Source organism: Salminus brasiliensis, chromosome 1 (assembly GCF_030463535.1).
Source record: "Salminus brasiliensis chromosome 1, fSalBra1.hap2, whole genome shotgun sequence".
Classification (NCBI taxonomy): domain Eukaryota; kingdom Metazoa; phylum Chordata; class Actinopteri; order Characiformes; family Bryconidae; genus Salminus; species Salminus brasiliensis.
The window spans coordinates 75,515,230-75,528,516 of NC_132878.1; the positions used below are offsets into that span (position 1 = coordinate 75,515,230).

General features: G+C 39.5%; 1 protein-coding gene across 2 annotated transcripts in view; it reads left to right on the plus strand.

Annotated features, from left to right (window-relative positions):
- The window catches only part of ccdc191 (coiled-coil domain containing 191), a 24,833-nt gene continuing 11,546 nt past the window's right edge, over positions 1 to 13,287 (plus strand). The window contains exons 1-13 of one of the 2 annotated variants that reach the window (XM_072688893.1): positions 1 to 288; positions 1,857 to 1,895; positions 1,978 to 2,113; positions 3,829 to 3,969; positions 4,470 to 4,869; positions 5,223 to 5,355; positions 5,450 to 5,640; positions 7,062 to 7,296; positions 8,055 to 8,234; positions 8,654 to 8,898; positions 10,339 to 10,430; positions 11,114 to 11,196; positions 12,782 to 12,883. In XM_072688893.1, the coding sequence (XP_072544994.1) occupies positions 211 to 288; positions 1,857 to 1,895; positions 1,978 to 2,113; positions 3,829 to 3,969; positions 4,470 to 4,869; positions 5,223 to 5,355; positions 5,450 to 5,640; positions 7,062 to 7,296; positions 8,055 to 8,234; positions 8,654 to 8,898; positions 10,339 to 10,430; positions 11,114 to 11,196; positions 12,782 to 12,883 (2,055 nt within the window). In that variant the 5' untranslated portion in view covers positions 1 to 210. The remainder of the gene's footprint in view (positions 289 to 1,856; positions 1,896 to 1,977; positions 2,114 to 3,828; positions 3,970 to 4,469; positions 4,870 to 5,222; positions 5,356 to 5,449; positions 5,641 to 7,061; positions 7,297 to 8,054; positions 8,235 to 8,653; positions 8,899 to 10,338; positions 10,431 to 11,113; positions 11,197 to 12,781; positions 12,884 to 13,287) is intronic. The other variant, XM_072688892.1, reaches the window with a different exon arrangement.

Genomic DNA, 13,287 nt, shown 5'->3' on the forward strand with positions numbered 1-13,287 from the left:
TTTGTAGTTTACTGTATGCATTTCCTCCTGTGTTACCAGTGCAGTATTTCACTTTTTGGTGAAAACAACGAGAAGAAAAGTGTTGAAGTGTTTTCTCTGACTGTGTTTAGCGCTATATGATGGTGTTAATAGAGGATTTCTCTTTCCGTCTTGACACGATCACCTCGTTATTTTACACCATTTGAACCAAACCTGAGGTCATTTTAAGTAATGGCTCACCCATCACACAGACCAAACATTTTTACCTGGAAAAGACTTACAAGAAATGGACCTCCATCGAGTAATAAGGCAAGTGCAAACCTTTCGCTCGTGTTAGCAGTGCTGTGATCCTGTCTGCTCCTGAAGTCTGAATAAACAGTGCACTTTGTGTTTCTGAAAATGAAGACTAGGGCAGAACTATGGCACACCTTTAGCTTTTAGTCAACACCTGCTTGATAACAGGCATTCAGACAAGTGTGTTATTAACATAAATAAAAAAACATTTTACTTACTAAAATTAACTAATAACTAATTACTGCATGTAAAAATAACATATATATTAATGCAGTTATTAAAAAATCTTTCCCAGTTCTTATGAGCTTTTTCACACTTGTAATTCAGATTTCACAAGAAAATGAGAATTTTACTTATTATACAATATGTTTGAATAAAAATCTTTCTAGTGAAATTTAAATGGCTGAATATTTAAATTTTATGATTACTTAGTAATTAGTTTTTAATGCATGTAGTAATTAGATTAATTAAATTCATACTATTTAATTGTGTTCCTTCTATAAAAACAAATCAAATTTTATATTTTAATTCAAAATGTGTTCAAGGAACAATAAGCTGTAGGTAAATTATAGATTTTCCTCCGATTTCTGGGTCATGGTAGAAATACACTACATGGACAGAAGTATTGGGACACCTTATTGCTGGGGAGCTTTATACTCCTCTAGCCCACGCCTGGCATGAGGCAGGGTGTGAACAGGTTCATGGTTATCTACTCCAGAGAGTCCTATTCTATCTGCAGTACTTCTCTACAGGGACCAGACGAGCTGTGTGTGCATTTGTACATCTGTGTCAGCAATGCCTCAAACCTAAGCTAGCTGAATGCTTCATTAGAAGGGGTGTCCACACTGGACATATATAGTGTATCTACGGCTCTGTTCTTCATTCTTTTTCAAATACATTTTTATAGCTTCGAATCTCTTTATTGATTATTTGATACTTGGTGAAGGTGAAGAGAACGATTCTATTAGTTTTTAGACATTTGTCTGGTTTCTTCCATGTTGCTGGAAACATCAATTCCACATTGAACTGTAGAGTAATTACTACTGTGGAAATTTGGATTTTGCTATGTTATTTTTTTGTCAAATTTCTTTTTTGTTCAAATTGAATTTCTGATATTATGAAATTATGGATTAAAAGCTTAAATATCCTTTAACTATAAACATCTCAATCACTGGAGCCTTTATTACATAGACTCAACAATCTGAGTTTAATTTACCTATTAATTTTACATCCACTTGATCCACCTGAAGCTTTCTTCATAAGGGAACCCAGCCAGCCCAGCCAGTATTAATCTAAAAAAAAGGTGTCAACCTTACTAATCCCACTGAAAGTGTAGTTTATAGGCATGAGGTGGACTCTCTGAGATTATGCAAATCCTTGACGAGACAGAGTTATTAAACAGGGTATTATATCCAAATAAATTGTACAGACTAATGCAGAGTTATTAGGGAAGGTCAACATCACTGTGGTTCATCCACATCCACCTGAACCTATTCACCTTGACACATGACTATGAAACAGCCAGTTTCTTCTTGTACCTAATAATCTTTAAGTCTTTTAAACTTAAGTCTCCTGTTTTGCAGGTGCAGCTGACGGACGGTGATATAAACCAGTGGATGAAGGTTGGTGTAGGAGATTGTGTGTTTAAAAAATCTGTAATTGGGAGGGAATGATGCTCACATGCTCTTACTATGTTTTTTTCAGAGGGTGGAGATGGCATCAGAGTTTGCTGTGTCTGAAGTGTTTTTACCCCAGAAAGCACACACTGCTAAACGTAGCCAGGCTGTAGCCCTGCAAAGCATGGAGCAGCTGCAGGACCATGATGACGCATACAGTGAGGGTATGGCCAAATACTAAAATAATAAAATCCCAAATACTAAAAGTGTAAAATACTATTCAGCCTGGTAGTTTTCACATCAATGCTGATACATAAATATTTAGAAAATGTAAAAACTGAAGCAAAATCCACCTGGATCAACATTAAAGAGAAATTGATTGTTTATGTCTACAGGGCTATTTCTATTAAAATTACTCCACTTTAAAACAAGCTGTTCTTAAAGCTCTTCATTTAGGATGAGCATCTAAAAGTAGGCGATCATTCTCAAACTACTCCAACACTCTTTGTGAGTGTGGGTTGTATCAGGATGGATGTATTAAAGATTACAGATGGATGTATTACAGATCTGATTCAGCGTTTGTTTTCCTTTGATAGACAAACCATTGTTTTTAGCTGTAGTCAGCCCAATACCAATATCCCTCCAAACGGAGTTGCTATATCTAGTTACAAATGCAGGAAAATGAATAAAACACACATAATTTAGTGCATCTGTCCGATGTAAGCAGTTGTCTGTTCGGAATCCATATTATGTAACAAATGTTGTTATGTGGTTAAAAGATGGGGAACATTGATGAGCCCCCACAAAATACTGTATTGGGTAAGGGTTTTGAGGGTTTTAACTTTGTACATGACATGTCACAGGTACATTTCTATTTGTTGTAGTACATGACATCCGTATTAAGTGCTGTGCAAAAGTCTGCATCTGAGAAAATGATAGGTGGGTTATTTTATCTTAAAAAAATAAATAAAAAATACATTTATTCAAACATGCTTTCATTAGAATGAATGCATGCAAATACAATATATAGTACATTGTCATTTGATAGGCATGAGTATGTTAGCGTAGTCATTTCCAGTGCTTCTGGAGGAAGACCAGGATTTATAGTTCTTATCCAACACATGGTTTATCTAATCAGTCCTTCATTAAAGTAAATCAGGTTTGCTGTTGATGGAAATGAATAAAATCCATACAGTGACTGGAGTTCACAGAGAAGTCAGTAACCGAACCTGTGTTCTTTTAACTACACTATGTGGACACAAGTAGTAGGACACCTACTGATTCATTGTTATGTCTGAAACCAAGGGTATTTAGGAATGCTTAGTAATTTAGTAACTGCCTCTACTGTCCAGGGAAAGCTTTCTACTAGATGTTGGGGCATACCGACAAGAGCATTAGCAGGGGGGCTACTCATCCCAGAAGTACTGGATGTAGCACCATTGTTCCAGAGAACACAGTTCCACTGCTTTACATCTCAAAGCTGGGGGGCTTTATACCCCTCTAGCCCACACCTGGCATTAGGCATGGAGCCAATATGTTCATGTCCTATTCTATTGGCTATACTTTTCTGTAGGGACTACACAAGCTGTGTCAGTAATGGCCGCAACTTAAAGTAGCTGAATGCATTCATTAGAACAGCTGTCCACAAGCATTTGGACATGTGGTGTATGTTCCTCTAACTATTCTCTTCTAACTGTTCTTTTAGCTGTGTTCATCCGACCAACATATACACAGCACATTCTGACCACTGATTGTATGTATTGTATCTTATGTAGTGCTTTCCAGGCAAAAACACACTTAGTGCTGAGATAATCAGTTTTTGTAACTGACTTTAGCACAGTGCTGTATATCAGAGAATTGATACATCAGCATACCTTGTATTTTTATGGTGTGGATGCAATTTTTGTGTGTGCTCTATTCTGTCCTCTGTGTCCAACAGCTCAGGCTATTCTTAGTGATTGGATGAACACAAAGTTGCGCCTGGAGCTGGAAATTGATGAGGAAGAGGAGGAGATGATTGGTTCAAGTAACACAGAAAGTCCAGAGAAGAGAGCAAACCTGAACTACAACAACTTTGACGGTGCAGATTTGTCTTATATGAAAAGCAGGGCTGCACAGCATTGGTACATATTGTGATATGTGGTACATGCTGCTGTATATTAAAACACTGGTGAACCTTTGATGTGACAGGGTTAAGGACTGACCTGCATTACTTTTGACCAAAGTCATTTGCATGTGTTGGATCATGTGAATAAATTGATTCATTCAGACAGCCAAAGAGCCTCTGTGATTGGCCAGACACCTTACAACATTCAATAAAGAATTCAGTGATTGATTAGAGCCTAAATTTTAAATTGTGCGTTCCTGCACTACAATATTCTCCAAACAGGTTTTTTGGCTTTATGCTGTTGAAGAGCCTCTTTTTTGTTTTCAAGTAATCTATAATACAGGTTTCTTCAAGGGTTCTTTAGGGGGCTGCTGACACCACTCCATCTCTGTATTACATAATATACTGTAAATTACTTTTTTTTTACCATCCCTAATTGTACCTCTCTACCCTTCTCCCTCTCCCTCCTTCAGAGATGTATTCTCACCTTGCGCAGGAAGATGAGAGTTTTGAAGTTAACAACTTCCTCCAAGACCTGATGGAGACAGAAGTATTGAATTCTCGGGAGGTGGAGGGTCTCAGGCTGGACACAAAGACGGAGGAGAAACGCAGGGACCCCCGCATCACCATGCAGGTGCGTCACCAGCAGGTAAAAGAGAGACGCTTACGAAGAGATGCAGAGCGGGAAAGGCAGCATAGAGAACAGGAGGCAAAAAGGGAGGCGCGAGAGGAGGCGCAGCGGCTGGAGCATGAGGACCAGAGCAGGAGGAAACAGGAGGCCTGCAGGCAAGAGGGGCTTCTTCAGCAGGAGATGTTGCGACTGCGTCGGCATCTGGAGGAAAAGAGGAACACGGAGCAGCTCGCACGAAAGATGTAAAGCTGATTGCTATGTCCTTAAAGTAAAGGTTTGGCCAAACAAATTCAGTTTACCCCAGAAGCAGTCAAGCAGACATGTTGCTTTTTTATGGTGTACTGGAACAAACAAGGTTAATATAGCTAACAAGTTACATTAGGGTTCTTCACAGTGGTGGAAAACCTTTTGTCCTTTGCCAAATTAAACATTTCAATAAGTAGTAAACACACCTACTGTAGTAAAAAAAAAAACTGTGGTCAAAGGGTCACAATGATATGTACATGATTAATAATATGATGAATAATGTATACCTAGACATCATAAAGCAGCTAATAAGAAGAATTATGTTTGTCCTGTATTTTTTAATGATCAGGGAACGAGAAACGCTGGAAAAACAGCGAACCAGCGAGCGCTCTGGAGCACTGAAGCCAGCCTTTGTCACACAGAAGCAGCTGCACTGCAGAGAACAGGAAATGGAGGCAAGGCTGCACATCCTCAGGCTGCAGGTTGGCAAATGCATTCAGTGGACTGAAATACAGATCATAGAAACTGTATTTGTTATTGAGATATCAGTTCGTGATGGTAATGTGTGTGTTCCAGTGCATGCAGAAGCATTTCTCAGCCTGGTACTCAGTGGTGCTAGAGAAGAGGGTGCGGCTGGGTAAGGCAGCAGCGCTCTGTGACTGGAGAGGACAGCTGAGGGCCTGGCGGGCGTGGCGGGCACTCGTATGGGTAAAGAGAGAGGAGAGAGAGGCTGAGAGAACGGAGGAGGAGCTAAGGATGGATAACAGGCAGGAAATCTGCACACATATGCATTCTGAAATGACACATATGCACATACAGTTGTGTCATGTAACTGTTGAAGGAACAGTGTGACAAAATTTTAAGGAACATCATTGTAACATTATTACTGACCCCATGTACAGGTGATCAGCCAACCTTTCCTAACCATGCCTACACAGAAGCTCACAACAGTAAAAAAGTGCAACTACATGTAGCCAATTATGAGACAAACTCTGAGGCAGGTAGCAGTTTATCTGTTGTGGTTTATTTTCATAACCAACATAGCCAAACAGAAAATACAGACAACCTACAGGGCTGAATATCAATTACAGTCAATTTACTCTTTACTATTTAATTGAATTGAAATGAATTTACATCCAGTGCAGATTGTATTTTTAAAAAATGTCAACAGATTTGACCGTTTAAAACATGGACTTCACAAGACCTCTGTAGGCATACTGTGGTATCTGGCACCAAGATGCTAGCAGCAGATCCTTTAAATACTTTAAATAAGTTGTGCGATGGGGCCTCCATGGATCGCATCAATGAACCTTAGGTGCCCATGACCTTGTCGCCGGTTCACTAGTTCTTTTCTTAGACAACTGGTAAGTTCTTTGGTAGGGACTGACCACTGCATACCAGAACACCCTACAAGACTGCCCAGTTTTATGTGTTTAGTTCATCTCTCATTGTTGTTCAAATGAAGATCAAATGTCCAGATGTTTAAATATATATAAATGTTTTCTTTATGGGGTTCATTTATGCGAATTTGTTTATCTTTGTAAGTCAGAAAGTATGCAGGTATATAAATATGTTATTAATACTACAAAAAATTAAACAATTAGTAAATAAGTTAACACTTACTAGCAGGAATTTATCTAATATATGTAAATTTAATGAGCACTAGTCATTTGTGACATTATTTCATTTTGCCACATGTTTAATAAATGGCAGTTTTCCACCAGTGGGTCCTATACTTAGATAAACAAGACTTTAATATCTAATATTTAGCTTTTAGGAATTGTAATTATTCTGTAACCAGTATGAAACTAATAGGCTATGTAAGTTATGCAGAAATGTAAATGTATGGAGATACTTTAATTATAATTATATTTAAAATATAAGATTATAATTTAAGGTACATGGTACATTTAGAGTATGAATGTTTATTTATGGTGTTGTTGTAGTACTTGAAAAGCTCCCAGCAACACTGTAAAACTAACACCTATAAAAAAAAGCCACTTTTCAAATTCAAACTCTTTGCTTGGAACAAGTCTGTGGCATTTGCATCCTTAATGATTCTATGCATTGTGAGCAGCAAAAGACTCTGACAGTAACAACAGGAAGCCTTAGCTAAACCCAAGCAAGCACGGCAGGCCTGTAGCAGTCATCTTGGTTGTTCTTTGAGGTGTGTTTGTTCTCCCATTAGACGTTGTCAAGTCGCAGCCGAGAGTGACCGAAGGCGGCTTTTGAGGCGCTGTCTGAATGACTGGCGTTTGTGGTGCCGAATGGAGAAGGAGCGCAGGGAACTGCTCAGCCAGCAGGAGGAAACCAGACGCAAAATGGTGGCCCTGATCAGCGCAGCAGCTTCTGGGAAACTGATGTCAGAGAACTGCACTGATCTGCCAGTCCCAGCCAGGCCTTCTGAGGACAGCACTCAACCTGTGAGTGAAATCCAATCTTTATAATATTTAAGTATAATATGCTTGGATTGGCATGTAATGGAATACGTTATTGTACTGAGGATGTTCTTAGTACAGTGATGTTGTGGTTAAAAACAATCTTTAAAATCTTTAACACCATCAATATTTGTTCATTAACTATTTAAAAATCACAGCACACTTACGCACCCGGTTTGACACTTGCATTTCATCATTGCAGCACAATAGAGAAACTTTCCTTTGTTGAATATTCAAAGGCCGTCAAAATTTGTCCCTCCTGACTTTGTTACTGTAGCCGAACAAATGTTTTGAGAGCAAGTGAGATAAAGCTGAGGCATGGAGGACAGAGTTAATTAAACTGAAAATAACCGAGAAAAAGGGATGGTTGATAGTGCAGATGTGTGAGTTTTACTTTGTCAACTCCCCCACTGTTTGAATGTGTGCCCTCAAGCCTCAACACTAAAGAGATATGGCGCTAATATAGGATTTTTATATTATGATCCTTAGGCCTCACTCGGGTGACAATTTACAAGGTCTAACACATTTACACTGCATTTATGACATTTGGCTGACGTTATATTATTCAGGTCAAATTACATTTGAATCCTGTTATACATGTAGGCAAATGCAACATTAGGAATCTTGCTCAAGGCCCAGTCAAGGAATCAAACCCTATTCTGCAGTGGGCAGAGTTGTTAACCACTATGCTACACCAACCGTTACACCCTTTACATAAACGCATCTTCTTACTTCTGACTCAGATACCACTACAAATGGCTGCATCAGGTCCTGTCCCACCCACTTTGACTGACAGGAAGGCTGCTGTTCCAACCCAGGCCTGGCAAGTGACACGTCGTCACGCTGCCCTCTCGCAGGCCGAGCTTCGTCAGGCTCATCAGAGGCAGCCCTTGAACAGCGCCCTCCGCTGTCGGAGTGCAGAGGTAGTCGTGGGTGTTAAGGATTTAATGTTTTTTTTTAATCAGTGTTTCTTGGTTTACTATTTACACAGCACAAATCCAACTATAATTGATCAGCCAAGATGTTTGGTGCCTGATGCTTGCTTCTTGAGTTTTGCACTGGAACTTCAAATGTAACTTGCCCCATAACAACAGTCAGAATCATGCAAAATGCAAGTCTGAGTCATCACACACTTGCCTCAAACCACATAAAGTAAAGCAATGTGATGTATGTAAAGCATGCACTACACACAATGCTAACATGTGACAATAACCTAGAATTACTTGTTAGCTATATTGGCTTTGAAGCTCCAGTGGTAAACTAAAGACAATAAACATGTGTGGCTAAACCATCGCTTTAAACAAATATCTGTTTTACTAACATGCATCGATCAACCTTAAAGCGAAGTGGCCGGTTCGAGCATCGTCACATGGCCCAGAAGCAGACAATCACTGAGCAGAGACGTCTTCTCAAAGAGCAACAGGAGCTGATCTCACGTCTTCAGGAGAGGCAGAACTTTCTGGAGCTCAGACAGGAGGCAGAGAGACATGCAGAGTCAGCAGCACCGTGTCCGACAGTCCAGCTTAAAGTCTCAGCGAAACACAGCATCACACAGGGCAGCACAGATGGTGGAGATGCTGAGACAAGGTATAATGTCTGTATGTGGGCTGTTGAAGTGTGTGTGTGTGTGTCTTAGTGTTTATGTATTTTTTAATTAACCTGCTTAAAATGGAGATGAAAAAAATACAGAAAAGAGCGCAGTAAACCTCACTCTCTCTGGGTGGGTAGTAGGATAGCCCTCTCTTTCGAGCAGTCACACAGCATGATGCTAATCAGTCCAGGCTTTCTCCAGGAGCGTTCAGGTGTCCAATAAAGTTGCATTAGCAGCAGTTAGGAGTTAAGATGTGGTGGCTGGTTTCATGTGATTTAAAGGTAGCACATACTAGCCTTCCAGCACTGGTAGCGTCGAGTGAGTCCTAGTCCTGCTGAAAATTGAATTTAATGATTTGAATCATTGGGAAATGAGAACGGAAACACCTTCTTAACTTTTTCACAACTGTGCCGCCAAACAGTTCTGACCGGTCGAAGCATGGACTCCACAAAACATAGCCAGCAGTAACCTTTCCAGCAGTTTGTGGTTCAGTAGCTCTTCTGTGGGATTTTACCAGACCGGCTAGCCTTCGCCTCCCTCATACATCAACAAAAGTGATGCCCGGTTTAATAATTAAAAAGTACATTTAAAACAATGTATAAGAAAAGAATTATAAGATAGAAAGAGAGAGATATAAGTGGTGCAGTAATGGGATTTTTTATCTGTAACATATATAGCTCCATTGATCTACATAATCACATGAATATCATTCACCTGCATGATGACACTCAGAATTTATAGACGTGGTTTGTGGCAGTTTTGTAAGAATGTCCCAGTTATTGTCTTTAACTATGAACTGTCCTGTTGCCCATGCTTATAGACAACAGTGTCTCATACAGAAGTCATAAGCTTTGACCGGTCAGAACTGTTTGGCGGCACAGTTGTAAGTTAAGAAGGTGTTTTCCTCTCATTTTCTAATGATTCAAATAATTCGATTCAAATTTCAGCAATACTAGGACGCACATAACGCTACCAGTGCTGGAAGGCTAGCATGTGCTACCTTGAAATCACATGAAACCAGCCACCACATCTTAACTCCTATTACAGATTACTGAAAAACCCCTCATGGTTTGAGGTGAGTCTGTTATGATTTAGACAAGCCGTTTTCCTGATGCTAATTGGTGTGCAGAAGCTCACATTACTTGTTGGCTATATTAGCCTCATAGCTCCAGTGCAAACCCAAGAACACTGTCTTTTGGATAGCCTAAACAGTTGGATTATTTCCAGATTGATTTGTATAATAAAGGAATATAGTCTTTTTAATCCCCCTGAATTAATTGTAGCTGATTCCTTATTGCTTTGTGTATTTTTTTTTGTGAGCGGATGGCCAGGCGAACAGGAGAAAATGAGAAACAGACAGCGAGAGAGAAACAGAGAGAGGGAGAGAGAGAGAGAGAGTGTTTGTATGTAAGTAATTGTACATTTCACAATTCCAGTTCAAATGGAACCTCAAGAGCAGACACTGCTAATCATCCGACCCCCAAAGCCACAGCCAGTCACCCAGTGGCTCCTCACCCAGCAGTACGAGGTAAGATTTACATACACTCATGTGCTCACTCACTCTCACACACACATGCACACACACACAGGCACACCTCCAAGAAGCCGAAACAGGTCTGCCAGTGTGGTGACAGCACAGCTCCTCTCGTGCATTTTCTACAGTAAAATAATCCAGGAGAAGTCACTGCCTCTGAGGCTGAATTTAGTGCTATGTGGGAGGACTGAGAATAGAAGAGGCAGTTTAGCCATACGGGCCATATGAGGGCTCATAGGTGTAAGCGTGAAAAATGTAACACCCTTTTTCGGCTTAAGAGTTATAAATCTTAAACATCTTGCACTCGCCCAAAACACTGATTACACCCACTCCCGGTTTCACTCCCTGCCGCTGACCTGAATAAAGCCCAATCATAAGACTGATTTCAAACACATACTCCACTGTTTAAAAGTTTTCAAAAATATATTAATATATATAAACAAATTTTTCGGTTATAACTACATATATAAGATGATTGTAGCGTGCTAGTCCTGTATAACTGCAATGTTGGATATGTCCAGGATGATAATGGGAGCTGTAAATGATATTAAATAATTTAAATAATAATAATAATTTAGAAAAGTTTTGAATTACTTAGTTGAATTAGTATTAGGGCCATTCTTACAGAACCCATATATTTGTTTTTGTCTCCTCTCTCTCTCGCCTTCTCTCCTTAGCCATGGAGAAGCGGGCGCAGCTACGTGCGGAACGCAGGAGGGAGGTGGAGGCGATAAAGAAGAGGCGAGAGGAGGAGAAGCTGGTAAGCATTCTGAGGAGTTTAGAGAGTGTTGGTAGTCAGGTGGTTCCTAGTCCCTTGCCCTGCACATATTACTCATACACATGAGAATATAAACACTGTTTTTTATAAATTGGCCAACAACAAACCAAATTTATACTTATAATACTTAAAGTTATCAAATAACAAACACAAATATGTTTTTATTTATTGATGCATCGTATGTGCAGCTAGCATAAGTGATGATCTGTGCCTGATCGGTTGGTTGATGTAGTGATTTCCTTAAATTTAGTAAATTTTTTCCAGAACAGTGTAACAAATTTAATAACCAGCTTTGCTCCATTTTTATGTTGCTTTTTTACTTACTAGGAGATACAATATCACCTGCTTGTGTTGTAAAGGGAAATATTAGGTACATATTGTGAATCTCTTAAACATTAATATGTTGTCCTATGTTCTGTTGAATATTACATAAAACAATTTTTTTGGTTTATTTATTTATTTTTACATTGGTTTATTAACCTTATTTTATTTAAGGATGTTGGTTTGGTTGTGGCAAAAAAACACTCAAATGCCATTTCATAAAGTTCTTTCATAAACCCTGTTATTTTTTACCCTTTTAATTTCTCTTTTACAATTTCTCTTTTACAGAGGGCTAGTAAAAAAATGTAAATTAAGCTCTGCTTTGATTGGCTAATTTAAGTCACAGACGAAAGCTCCCAGAACTTGCATATCATAGCATAGTTTTAACACTGAAACAAAAACACTTTTTTAGTCTTTTTCCCAAATCGTCCACTTTGTTTTTAAGTGAATATTAGAGAGAAGGCCCAAACCTATTTATCTACAGACACTTGCACAGGAAAAGATGTGATCACAAGGCTCCACTCTGTTCAGTATCAACAACACCATATTCTCCTGAAGTTGCAGTCATGTTTTACCACTTTGTTTTTACATATGATTGAAAAATGGCTAAAGAATCAGAACTGGACATTATCCTGAGTTGCCTTTTATGTAGCATACAGACATAGCTTTTCATTGTCAAGCGTATTCTCACTACTGGAAATGGTCCACATGGTTTAGGCAAGGAGTGGCATCTATATAGCGTGTGCAGGAGGCACGGTATAGCACAGAAAGTATTCTGCGGAAATATCATAGGCTCTTGGTTTTACTCCAGTCACATGAAAAATGTCATCAGCATGCCCACTGTGAATTCTCCAAAAAAAAATGACCTGTTCTGTGGGTTCACTTGGACATCACCTGGGCCTGTACTAGGGGGCTGGCAGGTTAATGGGTAATGTCCGGGTCAACTGATTTAGACATTTGCGTTCACACGTACAGCTCCTCCAGGTAATGTCTGGAGAAGTTCTGTTACCATGCATGTTAGGGATTTGAAATCTGCCCCTTTTTTAGATCTTTTTTGTTATGCCAAGACAACAGTGTGTAAAGTTCACAGTTTGTCCCTTCCATGTACCAAACTCTTATCATTCAACTACGTTGAAAAAAAAACCCCACACCCATCCTTATTCAGAAAGGGCTAGTTAATTAACTGGGCTACTCCTGGACCAGGATTAAGCTTTGGAATAATAAACACCTCCCACTTTCCCCACAGGCTCAGATGAAAGCCGCAGAGGAGGAGAGACTTAGGCAGGAAGAAGAGGAAAGGCGTATAGCAGCGGAAAGGAGGAAAGAGGAGAGGAGGCAACAGAAGGAGGTGTGTGAGTGGTATACAGCTTTATTTGCAGTTTTAAACAGTCCAAGCGAAGTCATTTGAAGATGAAGATGGGAGTTTGAAAGTGGGTGACAGCTTACCAAGGGAGATAAATATGTAACTAGGTCGCTTAAAGTTTAGATTAGTTAAGAAAATACCATTCAAAGCATTTGTATTATATTTGGACAGTCATTCTCACAGTGCAGACAAAGCCCATAGCTCTGACAGTTTGCATGCATTCACAGTTCATTTGTTTATTTTATTCCACACTGTAGACAGCTAAAAACACTATATCAGCTGGTGCTTGCTTTAATAGACCTGCACTATCTTCCGAGGCCCCTGACAGAGGAAAAGTTGCGAAGAAATCTTTAGTATCCTGGCGCAGGTCCTCCTGGCACAGAGCGCTT